Source organism: Tachypleus tridentatus, chromosome 12, assembly GCF_004210375.1.
Source record: "Tachypleus tridentatus isolate NWPU-2018 chromosome 12, ASM421037v1, whole genome shotgun sequence".
Lineage (NCBI taxonomy): Eukaryota > Metazoa > Arthropoda > Merostomata > Xiphosura > Limulidae > Tachypleus > Tachypleus tridentatus.
Window position 1 is genome coordinate 22,991,919 of NC_134836.1, and position 18,901 is coordinate 23,010,819.

The following is an 18,901-nucleotide window of genomic DNA, read 5'->3' on the forward strand; positions in this document are numbered from 1 at the left end:
GGAAATTAACTTGTATTTTAAATACGAAAAGAAAACCAGTTACAGAAATCTCTTACAAGAAATTGTTTTTCGAACTTAAGAAAAAGAGGATAGTAAATTGGCTGGAACATAAAGTAGTAATTATTCAAATTTTTCTACAGAAAGAATACCAAACCGTACTAAAGGGGCATAGGGTTTTATATAATATTGGTTGAAACCTTCTGATTACTGTACTACTTTTATAAGTGACCGAAAATATTAACGAAATTATTTTTATCACCCTAACATCTGATACCTTCTGAAAATATTTTATTTGATTGTCTGGTGATGTAGAATTTCATCATTGTGTTTGTCTTGGACCCTTATCTCCAAATTTCTTTCTAAGTAATTTCCCTTATAACTAGACAATTTCCTTTAATTATACGATATTTTAATGAAGTTTGGTTTAATTCTTTCAAACTTACCAACCAATGTTTTCTATATAATGTTCTTTAAATAGACATAATCTTCAATATAAAAATTTCAATTACAGTTAACCTAGTTTCCAAATTTGTTCATATTGTAGATGTGCTATAAAGTTTTCCTAGAAGTTGGTTTGTTCGAAGCCTTTCGAATCCCATTACCAGAGTTTTTTAATTATTTTCACGCCCTGGAGTCTGGCTACAATGACAAGCCATGTGAGTTTGATATATTTCTCTTTTTCTGCTTCAGTTCTTTTGATTTCACATAAAAGAATAGTGTTTTGTAGAATTGTAATTAAACCGTAAAGTAGACGTCGTGGATGCAATTACTTCAAACAACGAGGAGGAAGTACTCTTTATAGTATTCATAATACATTTTTTTTACTTCATTGCACTCTGAAAAATGTGATAAAATTAAACACCCTCGAAATACTAATCAGTAATAGAAAACCAAATGAAAATTTTGATTTTAATTCGGGCACCGGTTGGCCCTGTAATAAAGCCCTACTGGATTTCACTTCTGAAGCTTGATTTGATTGAATCCGTGCAACACCATAGAATTTTTCTCTCAATTGTAAGCGTTATGAGAGTAACAGTCTATTCATTATCGTTAATGATAAGTGCTGCTAACTGGTTGTCTTCCTTCTTAGTAGTTTAAAATTAACGGTGGAAGATGGCCTTAACAGCTTTGTCATAAATAATAATAAAAACAAAGGCCCGACATGGCCAGGTGGTTAAGGCACTCGACTCATAATCTGAGAGTTACGGGTTCGAATCTCTATTACACCAAACATGCTCGCCCTTTCAGCCGTGGGGTGTTATAAAGTGATGGTCAATCTCACTATTCATTGGTAAAAGAGTAGCCCAAGAGTTGGCGGTGGGTGGTAATGATTAGCTGCGTTCCCTCTAGTCTTACACTGCTAAGTTAGGGACGGTTAGCGCAGATAGTCCTCTTGTAGCTTTGCGCGAAATTTAAAAAACCCACTAAAAACAACATAATATTTAAATTTTTAACTTTGTATATATATACAACTGTGCGAAATTTATTTGGAATAGTAAATTAATTAAGATTAGCTTGAAAGTAATTTATTCATATATGTCCTTCATTTGTGGATTATTCTGGTATTAAAAGCTGTTCAAAAATTACTCGAAGTAGCTGGTGAACAAATATTAAATCTTCAAACTTCAATATAGCTTAAAGTGAGTGAAAAGTAAAATAGTGGTTTGTTAATCAAATGTAAGAAATACATTTGTAGCCACATACTTACTGGTTTCTAAGGGACCGCATAAGCATTTTGTTAAGGCATTACGAAAAATCCAATTAATTTCTTCCTAAGGCATTATCAAACATTTTGAGCGTTAGTAAGACAGGATGCGGTTGAATTCTGGTTATTATAACATTTAATAATGTTATAAACGAGAAAATCCAATCACCCAGATTATTATATTATATAAGAAACATATAGAAACCACATAGTGGTAATGTATCCAAGTGAATCAGGTGTAGACTTAGTCTAATAACTATGTAACTCGACCTCCCCAATGGACACAGCAAAGGTGGCCCAAGAAATAGCTTTGCGCTAACACTAGGAAAAGACACTGAAGTAATATAGAAATTTTTTTCTTTGAAAAGGAAATTTCAAACACCAAAACTTGAGGGGAGAAGGCAAAACAAGTACGTGTAATTTTAAAGGGGCTGGTTATTCCCCTCTCCCTAATTTTAGCATGCTAAGTTACATTGGGTCAAACGTATTGTACTGAGTTTTGAAGCCCAAATTACTCAGACATTTGAATAGATCAGAAAGTTTTTGACCTTCCTAGCACAGCAGCAATTTTTTTGAGAGGGGTCAACAAGTCTCTTTAAAAATGAATTGATGAATAATGTTCTGATGAGCATTATTTACTTAAATATTAGTATGAATAATGTTCTGATGAGCATTATTTACTTAAATATTAGTACTATTATAATGGAATTATAATATTATCATAGGTTATATTTGGTTGAGTTCTATTATACAAAATTGCTTGTTTGGAACTAAGTGCAAAGCCACGCATAATTTGTGCTCTATCCACTACGGGTATCGAAACGCTGATTCTAGTGTTGTAAGTCTATAGACATACCGCTATGCCCACTGCGGCGCAGCATAAAAAATCCCATGAAACGGTAGTGCATGTGTGAACGTATTTTGCTGGTGTACACATGACGTGTTTTATTGTGCAGATTTAATTCGGGGAGGTGGGGCAAACAGAGAGGTGAAAAAAAAGTTGGGTAGGCAAATGCCTGCCCCTTGACCTCTGTGGCGCTTCCACTTCGCCCCACGAGTTATATAACAAGCATTTCAGTTCAGTTTTCATACCTTTCTTTAATGATATAATTTTTTCTCTACATTGTAATTGAGATTAACTGAAGGCCCCTTCAGATCTGTCCCCCGGTAATACAGCGGTATGTCTACGGATTTACAACGCTAAAATCAGGGGTTCGACTCCCATCGGTAGGCTCAGCAGATAGCCTGATGTGGCTTTGCTATAAGAAAGCATACATAAACATTCCCATCAGGTCTGACAGCTCATGCGAAGTTTATCTTTTGAGAAAACTCGTTTTCATAATGAAATTGCGAAAAACGTTTCTTAAACTCCGACAATTTGATATTTGAATTTCACAAGCACAAACAGCATTGTGCGTGTGTGTTTTTAAATAATCGAGTAGGTCGTGATATTTAGATAAATCTAAACCAAGGTTTCTCCTACACGCTTGAACATCTTGTGCCAAACAAAATGCAATTCTGTTTAATGATGAAAAATTACGACGTATAAGAATGTTTGTTAACATGTTACACAAACCCCAAGACATTTTCGACAGAATCAACACCAGTAAACTGTTGTTATCGATCGCTTAGACAAGATCAAGTAGGTGTTAAAGTCAGAACGGCTTAGAGCACATGGGAACGAGATTAAGATGGCAGTTAGTAAGATTGATGGCGTTTTTGAATTTCTTTTGTTCACGCAAACGTTTTTGAAAATATGTTCAGATTTAGGTGTCCGAACTTACCGCAATGTATATAAATAAAATTTCACGATTTCTGTTACTATGTGAAAACATCGAAATAAACGTTCTCGATAAAATCACGCCAGCTGCAAGCTCCAGAATGCTGTTACTTTATTGTCTTCCCAGTAACTCTACGGCACGTCTGTGTAATTTCTATTCGTTTACTGAATTAAGTACACTAAAAATAAATGATAAAACAGAAATTAATAAACATGTCATTGTTACCACAAGCGTATACAAAAGTTTCATCCAGAAATATGTTTCTACAGTTTATTTTAAGTATATTATCAACTAAGCTATAAAGGCACGTGCATATTTTTGTCGAAAAAATACCCGTGATATATTTCGAGCATTATAATGATTAAAATTAAAATATGGGGTTCGATTCCCAGTGGGCGATAAAGCGCAAATAGCGCATTGTGCAGCTTTGCGCTCTAAAAATCATATTCAATAATATGAAGCACAAAATGCGCGTGCGTCATGTTAAATTTGTATAGCCAGAGGGAATTTCCTCGCACACGTGCCTACGTTCAGCCTCGGAAATACCAGAAAAATTGGTTCATAATTTTTTTTAGTCTGTTACACAAAACATGTTTGCTACAGTAAAGTATAAATATGTAATACCAAACGTATAGCAGCTTAATGTGATGATTTTATTCTGTTAGATAGCGTTTTTACAACTAATTAGTAACAGCTAACGGCATTCTTGTCGGGTAGCTTTTCTACAACTGATCAGTGTCAGCTAACGGCATTCTTGTCGGGTAGCTTTTCAAAAACTGATCAGTGTCGGCTGACGGCATTCTTGTCGGGTAGCTTTTCTACAACTGATCAGTGTCGGCTGACGGCATTCTTGTCGGGTAGCTTTTCAACTGATCAGTGTCGGCTGACGGCATTCTTGTCGGGTAGCTTTTCTACAACTGATCAGTGTCAGCTGACGGCATTCTTGTCGGGTAGCTGATCAGTGTCAGTTAACGGCATTCTTGTTCTACAACTGATCAGTGTCAGCTAACGGCATTCTTGTCGGGTAGCTTTTCTACAACTGATCAGTGTCAGCTGACGGCATTCTTGTCGGGTATCTTTTCTACAACTGATCAGTGTCAGTTAACGGTATTCTTGCCAGGTAGCTTTTCTACAACTGATCAGTGTCAGCTATCGGCATTCTTGTCGGGTAGCTTTTCTACAACTGATCAGTGTCAGCTAACGGCATTCTTGTCGGGTAGCTTTTCTAAAACTGATCAGTGTCGGCTGACGGCATTCTTGTCGGGTAGCTTTCTACAACTGACAACTGATCTGACGGCATTCTTGTCGGGTAGCTTTTCTGACTGATCAGTGTCTTGTCTTGCCAGGTAGCTTTTCTACAACTGATCAGTGTCGGCTGACGGCATTCTTGTCGGGTAGCTTTTCTACAACTGATCAGTGTCAGCTGACGGCATTCTTGTCGGGTAGCTTTTCTACAACTGATCAGTGTCAGCTAACGGCAGGTAGCTTTTCTTGATCAGTGTCAGCTATCGGCATTCTTGTCGGGTAAAACTGATCAGTGTCAGCTAACGGCATTCTTGTCGGGTAGCTTTTCTAAAACTGATCAGTGTCGGCTGACGGCATTCTTGTCGGGTAGCTTTTTAACAACTGATCCGTGCTATCCGATAGAATTTTTCAACAATGATCACTGTCGGTTAATGGTGAAATAGTCTACTGAAACTATTCTCATAGTTTTAATAAAAACATTCACCAAGTTATTTAAAAGGAACTTTTCGCACGGAATACTATTCGCTTATTGTGATAATGAACCTTGAACATAGAGAACCATGAAGAATTCTATTTTGAAACCAATAGATAACCTCACGACTTCACAATTTAGACTCTCGGATCAAGAGAAATATGAACTGTAATTTATTTATTAACTAGTATTTTGAAACAATGCATGTAATTATAATTTACATTTAAACAAATAATACAAGCTACTTCAAAATGTTTAAGCTAAAATCTCTATTAATTTAAAAACATAAAACTTTTATATAAAAAATTAAAAACTACTTATTAAAGACCTTGCATTTTTTTATAATTAACACATTCATCTCTGACATTTGACTTTTGTTTCCATAAAAAAATTAGCATAATTTTTTAAGCTGTAAGGATATTAAAAACAAAATCTAGTCCGTCTCAAAGTTAGTGGAGTTGTTTCAAGTTAATTTGTTTTGTTTGTTTGTTTGTTTTAATTTCACACAAAGCTACTCGAGGGCTACCTGTGCTAGCCGTCCCTAATTTAGCAGTGTAAGACCAGAGGGAAGGCAGCTAGTCATCACCACCCACCCCCAGCTCTTAGACTACTCTTTTACCAATAAATAGTAGGATTAATCTTCACATTATAACGCCCTCACGGCTGAAAGGGCGAGCATGTTTGGCGTGATGGGGATACGAACCCGCGACCCTCAGATGACGAGTCGAACTCCTTAACACACCCGGACATGGCGGGCATCAAGTTAACTATAAACCTGTGACTGCGATAATTGTTGACAATTTTTAATATTAATGTAATTTTACACATAACACCCTTGATTGTTGGAGGTAAATGCTAACACTCTATTTATTCTTCTATTAACATTATCATATTATCTGTGGAATAGCAATAATAAAGGCCTAGTCAATTAGCACCGAGTTACATGTGTGAAGATATTTATGGAACAAGAGAAAAAAAAAATAGAAGCAATACTATTTTAACACATCGCTGTACAAACTCTTGCTACAGGATAACATAAGGTTTGAAATGACGTAGAACAGTATGAATCTGTAGTCGATATCATAGCTTCGTGATTTTGTTAATTCATTTGTTGGAGAGTATTGATGTTATTGTAATTACGCAGATGAAACGTGATAATGATCGAAGCTGAATCCTGATGTGTGTGTGTGTAGCTTTTCGTTGTTACTATTACCTAAAATTAGAAACGGTAGATTTTAGAACTAGCTGCAAGATCAGACGATTTTACGTTGTTCCTATTAAAAGAGCTTTGAGTGTCAGATACACTGATGAGCAATAAATCAGAGTTACTACCCACGTATAAATGTATCAATCGATTTTATTTCATATTTTATTGGATCTAAGCTCCATAAATTTTCATTGAAGTGTGAGTTTTCATCCTTATTTATTGCTAAATATATACATATATATTTATCAAAGGAAAATGTTTATATCCACAACTGTTTGAAGGTTAATAATGTAATTACTAAATTAGATAATTTAAATACCATATTTTGTGAGCACAAACGTATGCACATACACGAGTTTTCTCCAACTACTTTTATTTCTGCCGGATACCTTTCTTCTTTCTGAGCATGGAATTCTAACGCGCGAGTTGCGGGATCGAATCCCGTCATCGAACATACTCGACCCTTTTAGTCGTGAGAACGTTATTTGAATCAAATCCACTATTCATTGGTAAAGAGTAGCGCAAGATTTGGTGGTGAGTGTTGTCTAGCTCTCTTCCCTCTAGTCTATAACATTAAATTTATGAACGGTTGGCACAGATATCCCCCATGTAGCTTTATGCGAAATTAAAGAAATGTTAATGGTTTGTGTTGAATTTCGCGCAATACTACTTAGGGCTATCTGCGCTAGTTGTCTCTAATTTAGCAATGAAAGACTAGAGGTAAGGCAGCTGGTTATTACCACCAACGCTGGGACTACTCTTTTACCGACAAATAGTGGAATTGATCATAACATTGTAACGCTCTCAAGGCTGAAAGGACAAACACATTTGGTGAGACGGAGGATTCGACTCCGCGACCCTCAGATTGCGAGTCCAGTGCTCTGTCCATGCCAAGCTTAGAAACTTTGAGAGTTCACTGCTGTGCGAAGTTGTTCTAAATGTGTACTCAATTTCTATCTTTAACAGGAAGCTAACTGATAGTCATAAGCCGAGTGGGCGAGAATTTAATAAAACGTTTCTGTTATGTTTATCGATACCCAAGAAGTTGGGTCTTGATCTGGATAAATTATCATGTTTTCAAGTGGCATCTAAGTAAAGATGTGAATCAAAATTAAAGAAATTCTAATGGTTTGTTTTGAATTTCGCGCAATACTACTTAGGGTTATCATGTTTTCAAGTGACACCTAAGTAAAGATGTGATTTAAAATGTTTAGAAAATAGTTACCCTTAAATTGTTGAACACAAAGTTGTGTTATGACATAGTGTGTGTGTGTTTTTTGTTCCAGTGTTATGACGTTTCATTTATCTTCCGCCGTAAGAAATAATATTAAGCAATCCTTTGCTAAAGGTTGGACTTAAATTCATACCAGTACTCTGTCTTGAAATACACATATACTATGTGCAATAAACCATTGGCTTAAAAAAAAGCAAACAACATTTTATCATGCATTTGAATGGTTCAGTAATTCCAGAACACTTTGGTTAAACGAAAACAATGGTTACTTTAAATTCCGGTATATGCGTATAGGATTATGTTTTTGTATGGTGGAATATTATATTCTCCACACAACAGCGTGCATCCGTAACTAACGTTAACCGATTTACATCTTGACTATCACTTGGTTTTGATTTGTTTGCTGTTTCTAATACAGTGAACATAATTTCCGAGATGAAATAGTTTTGCTATGACAAGACATCAAATGCGTATAGAGCTAGCATAAAAAGATCTCCATGAAATCTTCAGAAAGCTGTACTAGAAATGTCAGCCGTTTCTTGCAGCGTTGTGATCGTTTAGGCCTAAGTGTTGCAACTTGTACAATATTGTTGTTGTGAAGAATAAGTTATTTTAGGCTGAATTGTTAGGACTATTTTTGTAATGGTTCTGGTGATTTACGAGTAACGTTGAAGATTTTTGTTAATAAAAACACTGAATTAAAAAAAAAAAACCTTTAACTTTCTTGATGGTCAGTTTAGATTCATACTATAAATAATATTTTGTAGTTGTAGTAATTATAACATTTAACCATATTTTTGAGATATTTCTTGCATGTGAAACTAATATATTGATATACAGTAACGTGTATATATTGCATTTGTTTTTTATTAAATATTCCTAAGTTTCACAAAGAAGTTAATATTTAAGGTGGGACTTCTTAAGCTCTAGGTTAAATGAGAATCATGGCAGTTTAAAATTTATTTATTTATATACCAGAGGAGTTTATCACCATTCAGAGCACAGCCCTCCCCATCCAATTGTGGAGTACGATCTTTAACAACTGACAACCCGGCATGGTCAAGTAGTTAGGGTTCGTAATCTGAAGGTCGCGGGTTCGAATTGCCGTCACACCAAACATGCTCGCCCTTTCAGCCGTGAGGGCGTTATAATGTTACAGTCAATCCCATTATTCGCTGGTAAAAGAGTAGCCCAAGAGTTGGCGGTGGGTGGTGATTACGAGCTACCTTTTCTCTAGTCTTACACTACTAAAGTAGGGACGGCTAGCGCAGATAGCTCTTGTGTAGCTTTGCGCGAAATTAAAAACAAACAAACTTAACTACTATGTATCTTTTTTTCATAATTAATTTTAACACCACTGTAATTAACATGAATTCATTGCTACTATTTTACGCCTGGGGAGTTGGGTGGGTTCTCATTTGACCAATAATATTCTCTCAAAGTTCTGTTAATAATAATGACAAATACAGTTTTAATTATGTAGCTTCTCTCTCCGCATGCTTCAACACTCGCTTCACTTCCATATTTCCCACCTCCCTTCTTCCACTTAACTAGTATCATCTCTGTTCCATCTTCTCCCATACTTTCAGTCTACACGTTATTTCATTGACAACATCATTTCGAGATCTTGCTAGATTTTCCAAAAGGTGATCCAATTTCTAATTAAATAATATACTGCTGTGGCCTAGAGTGTAGTTCATTATGGCATAACCTTTCAACTCTCGGACGCGTTGTATACATGTTACTTGGGCAAAGCCAGTTTCCGGTTTTGTGATTAGGTCTATAGAGCCTGTCAGAGTGTGGCTATCTACTATTTGGCGAAACCACAGGAAACTAACTGGCCCAAGTTTTTCATTTCTGTTTTCACAAATGTTAAGAGTGTATTACCTTCGCTTTAAGCGTTTCGTTTCTTTCCTCTTTTTTCTCTTTAACAAACTACAATAAGGGAAACTATTAAAAACCTGCATCAGTCATCAGATTCAGATTTCAAAGTACAATAAAGGACATTGAATTCTAATTCTGGCTACTTACTCGTGTATCTAATATAAACTAGAATAAGGGACATTCAATTTGTGTATATGGTGTTTTGCTGTTGGTTTTCATCTGCTGGTATACCATGATGTGTGAAACGTTTAGATGTTTATTCCTCACTATTTTCAAGCGTTTTTATACCACTTCAACTTAGAAAACCATTAAAACAACTGAATTAAACAACTGTGTGAAATATTAACATGTGTTTTTAATACGTTATGATGCGACATCATTCGTTAAAGGGATAAAACGTGTTACTGATGGCTGCTTAACACATCTTTGTTTTAGATCACAACTGTATGCATGCTGCTGATGTGTTACATGCTGTTTATCACCTCACTTCTCAGCCGGTTCCTGGCTTTATACAGATGCCTTCAAATTCAACAGACTCACCCCTACACAAAACCTTGGGTAAGTGTGATTCGTAGAAGTCCATCGTATAATGAAACAAGAAATACGTACATGATTTCTCAAAAAAAACTTACAATTTATCACTATCACTACTCATTCAAGTTGGATCAAGTAAATAAGCCAACATAACATGGTATTTGTAAGACAGTGGAAATGGCCCACCTACAAAGGGTAGGTCCGTCTCCCAACATGATACAGTTACGACAGAAAGTGTTCGTACCCCTGAGTCATGAGTAGTTTTTTCCTTATAACTTAAAAAGTATCACATTAGGATAATGAAAGTATATTATAAATATTACACGAACACACATCTACATAATGTTTTATATAAATTGAACGACAAATTGTTTATAAACAAATAACCAAACATTGGAGGGGCAGAAAGTGTTCGTGCGTCTGCTTTAATGGTCAGTTGAATAGCCTTTCAGGTGAATTACTTGGCGCAATCTCTCCTCATAGTCCTCCATGATCGTTTGACAGTACTCGACTGGTATCTTCTTCCATTCTTTTTTACAGAAGGCCTCCAACTCTTCCAAGTTTTTCGGATGACGCTGATGAATCCTGGTCTTCAACTCATGTCAAACGTTTTCAATTGGGTTGAGATTGGGTGACTCCAGAACGCTTATATGGTTCCTCTGCAACCAGGATTGCACATACTTCGATGTGTGCTTAAGGTCATTATCGTGCTGGAAGATCCAACGACACCCAAGCCGCAAGTTCTGAGCATCATTCTTGATATAAGTGCCTAATATATCAACGTACTCTTCTTTTTTCATGATTCCGTTGACGCGATGAAGCCTGCCTACACCAGAAGAGCTGAAGGAACCCCATAGCATGATTGAGCCACCTCCGTGTTTAACTGTAGGGACGGTGTTCTTTGGAATATTTCGTTCCCCCCTTCTTACGGAAAATATAGCGAACATCATTGTGGCCGAAAAGCTCGATTTTAGTCTCGTCTGACCAAAGAATACTCTTTCAATAGGTAAAGGGTTTATCTACATGCCTTCTTGCATATCTCAATCGTGTTTTTAAATGAACAAGCTTTAAATATGGAGTTCTACGAGGACGGTATGCTTTGAACCCAGAAGAGCGTAACATGTTCGGTAACTGTAAAGGTGCTTACTTCAATCCCAGTTTTCATTACCAGTTTCTGTATGTAATTACGTGTTAAACGAGGGTTCCTGCTAACTTCTCTAAGAACCTTCCTCTTGGTTCTCTCTAGAAATTTGGTGGGGCGTCCGGAACGAGAGAGGTTAGCAGTTGATCCTGTAAGCTTAAACTTGGCAATTATGCTTTGAACAGTAAATTTTGGCACATTAAGTTGTGTAGCAATACCGGAAAGAGACACACGAGACTTGTATTTTACAATAATTCGTTTTTTTTACATCACTGGACAGTTGTTTCCTGTTCGCCACGATGACCCAGCAGATAATGACGGAGACGACGCTAAATTGCCGGAAGTACATTTTTTGCTGGCTAAATTCCAATAATTGTGAACCCAGTGTCTAGTTTTGGAATGGTATAATGTAGTTTATTCGCCAACTAAACAAAATTTTTAAGGTAATATCAAATTTTTCACACGTTCTGAAACGTACAAATACTTTCTACTTCTCCTATTTTTGGTTATTTGTTTATAAACAGTTTATTTGTCGTATAATTTACATAAAACTTATGCAGATGTGTGTTAATATAATATTTATAATATATTATACATCTATTAGCCTAATCGTGATACTTTTTAAGTTATGAGCAAAAAACCACTCGAGACACAGGGGTACGAACACTTTTTATCGTAACTGTAAGTATCTGGGACACTATATTTATTTCCCTATAATTTCAGTTACGATTCGAGACCTTCTTTGGCTCACACACACCACCCCCCACACATTTTCGGAGCTATGGGGATATACTTACGTCATTGTATAGTGATGAAACATTGGATAACAGAAATGTAGTGGCTCACAATTGTATTTAAAATTATGCTTATAAATGCAACTTTTGCATTTAAAATATCCATCTTTTTTGTCACGATCCCGTAGGCAGTGTTTTTGTTGTTTTTGGTGTTTAAATGTCTGTTATGCAGCTTACTTGTTTTTCAGAAAATGTCATTGAAAGTGGAACGTCTGTCTACAAGCAGTTTTTCGAAGCCAACTACACCTACGGGGTCATAGGAGCAAATTTCCCTGCCCTAGAACTTATGGCTCTATACACTGCAGCTGCCATGCATGACTACGATCACCCAGGCAGGACAAACGCATTTTTAGTCTCCACGTTTGCCCCACAGGTATTTGTATTTTCGTATATATGGTAAAACTACTAAGATTATTTGCTGCATACTCTAATTTTGAACTAGTGACTAGGAGGAAGGCAGCCAGCCAGCAACATCCTACCACTAACCATTCATTGGAAGGAACTGATTATCCTTTGTATAACGCACCCAAACCTTAAAACGCAGAGATTATTTTATGTTATCACATAGCATCTAGACCACATCGCCAAATTCGAAATTCTCAGCTCTCTCACAGGGCTGCGCTATAGAACTTAAATAATTAATATTTTTACTCACATGATGGGGAAGTTTATCCTCATGGATTGATCTTTTATATAGATTCTTCCATGTTTATATGAAGTGTTATTATTTACTGAAAAAAAAATCGCTGTATTAAGATGTAATTTAACCTTATTAGTTTCACAACACAAAGTGTAATAAAAATAGATTATAAGGTTAAAATTATATCAAACTAGGACTGGGCTTTGTCTGCTATAGTGGTTGTTATCTTCATTAGATTGTGTTTGTTTGTTTTTGAATTTCGCACAAAGCTACTCGAGGGCTATCTGTGCTAGCCGTTCTTAATTTAGCAGTATATGACAAGAGGGAAGGCAGCTAGTCATCACCACCCACCGCCAACTCTTGGGCTACTCTTTTACCAACGAATAGTGAGATTGACCGTAACATTATAACGCCCTCACGGCTGAAAGGGCGAGCATGTTTGGCGTGATGGGGATACGAATCCGCGACCCTCAGATTTCGAGTCGCACGCCTTAACACGCTTGGCCATGCCGGGCCCCATTAGATTGTGAATTTTAGAATTTATGGCTCTAATCACATTAAAGAAAAAAAAAAAAGTGCCCTCCATTTTGGACCCGTGGGTGTATCGTAGTATCATAAGAGTGACGGTTATATTTTACTATTTACTAAGATAATAGTAGCGCAAGAGTTGGCGGTGGGTACTGTTGAGTAGCTGCTTTCCATTTACTTCACTTCAAAATTAGGCTTAATCATTGCATAACTTTGCGCGTAAATCGTGAAATAAAGTAGAAAATAATCTGTTTGACACACACAAACACACACACTTGAATTAATAAATAAACCTAATGAGTTTGAGGTAAGAAATCAGATGTATTTCTTTTCTTAAGTTGAATAACATCGAGATTTATATATATTTAATGTCTTGACCAACAGTTAAATATGTTTTGATAAATAAAATTAAAAAAAAACTTATGAACAAACCATTAATGAATAATCCAAATTGAACTGCAAAGAAAACAGAAATTCATCTTGTTCACAGCTGTATTTAGTTAAACAGCTGGAACTTATCATATAACTAATTTAGAAAGAATAATAAAATATTCACGAAGAAAAATGAAACGGTGAAAATAAGTAAAATTAAAGTTACTTCTGTCTTAAACTGAAAATAATATAAAATTCTGATTCGATTTGAATTCCTGTCTCGAAATTGAGATTATGTGCTACACTCGGTGATATTATGAATCGAGGTATTATGCAAATTCTATGCTTATTTTGCATAAAAATAAGTCATAGAGAAACTGTGATATCGAGGTGCTAAATAAAGCCTTATTTATGCTACTGCCTTGTACAATTTTAGATTTCATATTATTTCATAAACATATGCAATATTATGATAGTGTGGCTGTCTGTGTTTTTTGTGTATCTTTCTGTATTTTAGTTTTACGCGTTCGGAAATGAAGCCCAATTTCAAAAAGGTATTCAAATTAATATTCGATCTTGAAGATCTAAACAAATAATGTGACGTATGTATCTGTGAGTCATGTTTAAATGGAAAAATATACCCATATAATCATCCTTCTATTTAGTTTTTTCATAGAATCAGTGAACGTATTTTGTTGCACAAAAAACGCTGAGAGGAATTTCATCGGTGATTAACAATTACTAAATGACCCACAAGATAGAAACACAGATATAGAACAACAAAATAAAATATAAAATTCCCTGAAAATTATTTTATTGGTCCATCATTTAGGCATGGTGTTACGATGTCAGGAAATTGTTAACTAATATTAGGGGCGCTGGCAGAAAATATATAACCTTATGCACTGAAGGTTTATAGGTTTAAACCATGCTAGGATTTTAGGATATTTTTAATTGATCTCCCATAAAAAATGATCATAGGCAAAAGCCCTGCATATTCCGCCATTTTGGAAAAGTTGCTTATTTCCTTAACCGTCTTGTCCTCCGACTGGCCAGCAGTAAATTTTCAAACTTTACAATACCAGATCTGGAATTTGATGCTCCGCGGTGGACAGAGCCTTAATATTCCTTAACGCAGCTTTGCACTAAAGAAACCAACAACAAGCAAACACAATCCTGTGCTAATTTCGTGTTTGAAATTTTAAAAAAAGTATGTTAATTACAGAATATGGGCTAATATTTAAAGTAAATTAAAATGTGATGTATCTAACTTTTAAGAATGATACGATAAAATTAAACGATTTTAATAATAATTATTTACTTGTACAACATAGTGAGTAAGAATTAATTAGGTACTTAAAAACAATATAGTTGCTGTACACCACTACGGCAGCATGACAAAACGTTACCTTTAAAATAGTTTTTCCTTGCTTTACAGAAATCAAAATCTCTAATTAAATATGTAAAAACGGCTCGTTTTGGTTGAGAAAATTTTTTACTTAGAGGAGCGAACAACGTTTCGACCTTCTTTGGTCATCGTCTGGTTCACAAAGAAAGAAAGAGGTAACGAGCCGTTTTTACATTATATTTTTCTCCACATCACTGAGAATCTCTAATTACATCTTCATTAGCTATTTCCCTGAGCAATACCTTTTCTATCGTGAGGAAAGAAAGGGAATCTGACCATTCATTTAACAATGAACCATGTAATTCATTCTTTACTGCCATTTTATAGAAAGCTCTTTCTTTACTGCAGTTTGAAGCGGGTAATCACAAGTATATTTAACTTTAGGAAAAACAGATTCGATTTTGTTTTGGCTGATTGCTTTGATGTTGGGCGGATGGTGTTTTATTATCAAAAACTTTCGTAAACTGCACCATTTCATCGGAGAGTTATCTAGATCTAGAGAATATATGTCTTTCAATCTTTCAGCTGCAATAAAAATGTTAGTATCATTTAAATTGTTAAAATCAGATAGAAAACCAAACTTCATTTCTGTCACTTCATATTCATCAAGTGGACTTTCCAACCACATTTGTAACTTGCCAACTACCGGTACAAAATTTTTATATGCAACTTCTGAGTTCCAAGTAAACTAATCTCACGCTCAGAAGTCTCATCGTTTGCCAGCTTTATTTCTAGAAATCTCACTCCTGAACTGTTCTTCTGGAAAAAATGGTAATTTTGATTTCTTTGGTGTTTTTTTTATGGTGGTTACGGGATCGGTCAAATTGCTCTAGTTTGTATTGAGTGAGAATAGAACAAATAACAGAAAAAAATATGAAGATTTATTGCAAAAAGAGGATTAAACTTTTGGTTCAGGTCGTTAGTATGGACCCTGGTACAATTACGCCACTCCTGATGTGCCCTAGTTAAAATTCCAGTCGAGCCTCTGTCGCACTGCCAAATTTCCCAAACTCGTTCAAATTTATACACACTGATCTAATGAGTTCAAGAAATTATTGTAGCGAAGAATCGGGCATCCCTCCTATCTCTGAAACACGACTAAACATATTTATCTCATCGTGCGCAAGTCACGAGTCTGTGCAAACAAATAAATCTCGGCGATAATTTTTAAAATTCACCATTTATGTTTGTTTGTTTTTAATTTCGCACAAAGGTACATGAGGGCTATCTGCGCTAGCCGTCTCTAATTTAGTAGTGTAATATTAGCGAAAAGGCAACTAGTTATCACCACCCACCACCAAATCTTTTTACCAATGAACAGTGGGATTGACCGTCAAATTATAGCGCCCCACGAGTGAAAGAGCGAGCATGTTTGGTATGACTGGGATGTGATCCCACCTCAGATTGCGAATCGAGAGCCCTAACAACTTGGCCTTCACTATTCTTATTTCCAATGGCATGTCAGATAAAATAAATATTATATTTAATTTTTAAAGAAATTTCGAACAAAGCACGGTAGTTTTGTGACTAGACAGTTGGTAAGGGCTTTTACTGTGATATGGATATATAAATAAGTGAACGTCAATGTATGTTAAAAGCAAAGATTTGCGTTTTGAAACACACAGATGTTGCTGATCGTAGTTACTGTAGTCCCGGCAACAAAACACGACTTTTCAGTTTTATATTCTAAATCACCTTTTCTTTTATTATGAATAATTTACAATTGAAAAATCGTAAAAATTCAAAAACTATCGCCATGAGAAAGGTTTTTAAAGGTTGGGGTGAAATAAACTATCATATAGCTACAGATAGACAATATCAAAACCTAACGGATTTTTAGGTAATTTTAACGTTCCTAAAATATATTGCAATATAAACTTCAAATGTTAATTTTATTACAGTCCGGTGTAAAGACGAGAGAAAAAAAGGTAAACGCTCACTATAATGGTGAGAAGGAATTGTTTAGAAGTAAACCAAGTCTTGATGGACATTGTTGATTCGTTGTATGTTTGTTCTAGATCAAAGCCATATTCGACTGTCTTTTTGTGTCCACCGTTGATCGAACCCCGAATTTTAACGTTATATTTTACGTAAACTTACCGCTGTTCAACCAGGGGATTTGATTTGTCGTATTAATGCAAACTGTCTTTGATATTTCGGAAACCAGAAAGCAATGTTTGATTTAATGATGCAGCGGTAATTAAAGAACTGTTCCAGTAAAGTTTTTGCTTTTGTTTTTTCTTCATTTTCTTTATTAAGTGTTTTACCGAGCTTCAAGTACAGATGACATAAATGACGTTTGAATGTGTATAAGATATTATCCCATTACATTTACTAAAACTCTAAAGCACGTGAAAAGTTTCAAATTATTAAGTTTTACTCTAACATTAACATCTTGTTTTGACTTTACAACCTGGATATATTTTATAACTTACGGTCATTGTTATCTTGTGGTCCTTTTATAAATTATTTGGTTTTCCTTGTTATTAAACCACTTAAATGTTAACACCTCTTCATTGTGAAGAGTTAACTGTATCGAAGAATGCTATCACTTTGCTTATGTCTTTCAAGAGTTGTTTAAAATGCTCACGTATTAAAAGAAATGTTCAATTAAAGGCATCAAAATAATTAACTAGCTGATTGTTGTTAAGTACAGATTTTGATAGCTAAAATAATACTGTGTTTGGTGTGGGAAAAGGAAGCCTTTTTTATATAAATCATTGCAACTATTAAAATATTAAAAACTCATCTTTTACAATTGTTTTATCAGTTATAGCCGCGCTCTTTGCATGTTCACGTCTTAAATGTTACGTTATCAAACATTGCTGTTACATTTAGTTGACGAACTTCTAATTAGATTCATATATATGACTCCACTTACACTGAGAAAAGTAATAGCTTTTGATTAAAAATAAATTTATTTATCTATCAGGCGGTGCTCTACAATGATCGGTCTGTATTGGAGAACCATCACGCAGCTGCTGCATGGAGCTTGTTCCTGTCACGACCAGAGAATAATTGGTTATGTCATTTAGATAAAGCTGAGTTTAAAAGGTTCCGGTTTCTTGTCATTGAGAATATCTTGGCAACTGACTTGAAGAGACATTTCGAGATTGTAGCAGAATTCAATGCTAAGGTATATTTAAAATATTTGTGCTTTACAAACATTTGTGAATAAAGTTTTGATCAGAGTGTAGTCCTGCATTTGAAGTGCAGGGGGTTTCTTCTCCCATACTTCAAATGCAGATTATTTTCCACTAGTTGGAGTACTTATACCCTGGACTGAAGTTTTGTAAATTTATGATTAACGAAATATTATTTTAGGACAAGAAAATGTGTTTCCTTTATATATAATTAAAAAATACACCCATAAAAACAGCAAAACACAAAATGTGAAACAGTAAGTTTGAATGTATCTCCTCATGGACCTAACAACCCTTCGTGCCAGATTTGGTTAAGATCTATCAACAGGAGCAAAATAGTGGTAAAAAATTCTCGCCAAAACACACGTAAAAAGAGCAAAATGCAAAAGTGAAAATTTGTGTGGGCCTAATGAACCTTCATACCAATTTTGGTAAAGATCCGTCCATACCCTGCGAAGTATTTACATGGACATACGACAGAGAGTACTGTTCTATTTATATAGATGGAACCAATGCAATAGATCTGTGTGTGATGTGTTCATGACGTCATATCTGAGAATGTAGAAAAATATAGTTCTCCGTGAAAAGAAATGGGGTGAAACGGGAAAATCGTATACCCTATTGCAAATCTAAATGCACACAGAATAAAAATTTTGTGAAGCTCAGAGGTTACACATAGCGTAATAGAAAATTTATTCCAATATCATTCAAGCAAGAGTTCCATTACCGTATGATGCTGCTTACTTATATACTCAATTTTATATAAAGGTTCCACACTTGGCACGTTTACAGCCCATATTTAAGTTTTTATCA

At 35.2% G+C, this 18,901-nt stretch overlaps 1 protein-coding gene across 2 annotated transcripts in view; it reads left to right on the forward strand.

Moving 5' to 3' along the window:
• The window catches only part of LOC143235169 (cGMP-inhibited 3',5'-cyclic phosphodiesterase 3A-like), a 167,943-nt gene that overhangs the window by 132,481 nt on the left and 16,561 nt on the right, over positions 1 to 18,901 (forward strand). For both annotated transcript variants that reach the window (XM_076473060.1, XM_076473059.1), the window contains exons 6-9: positions 545 to 656; positions 9,964 to 10,086; positions 12,186 to 12,370; positions 17,878 to 18,081. In XM_076473060.1, the coding sequence (XP_076329175.1) occupies positions 545 to 656; positions 9,964 to 10,086; positions 12,186 to 12,370; positions 17,878 to 18,081 (624 nt within the window). The remainder of the gene's footprint in view (positions 1 to 544; positions 657 to 9,963; positions 10,087 to 12,185; positions 12,371 to 17,877; positions 18,082 to 18,901) is intronic.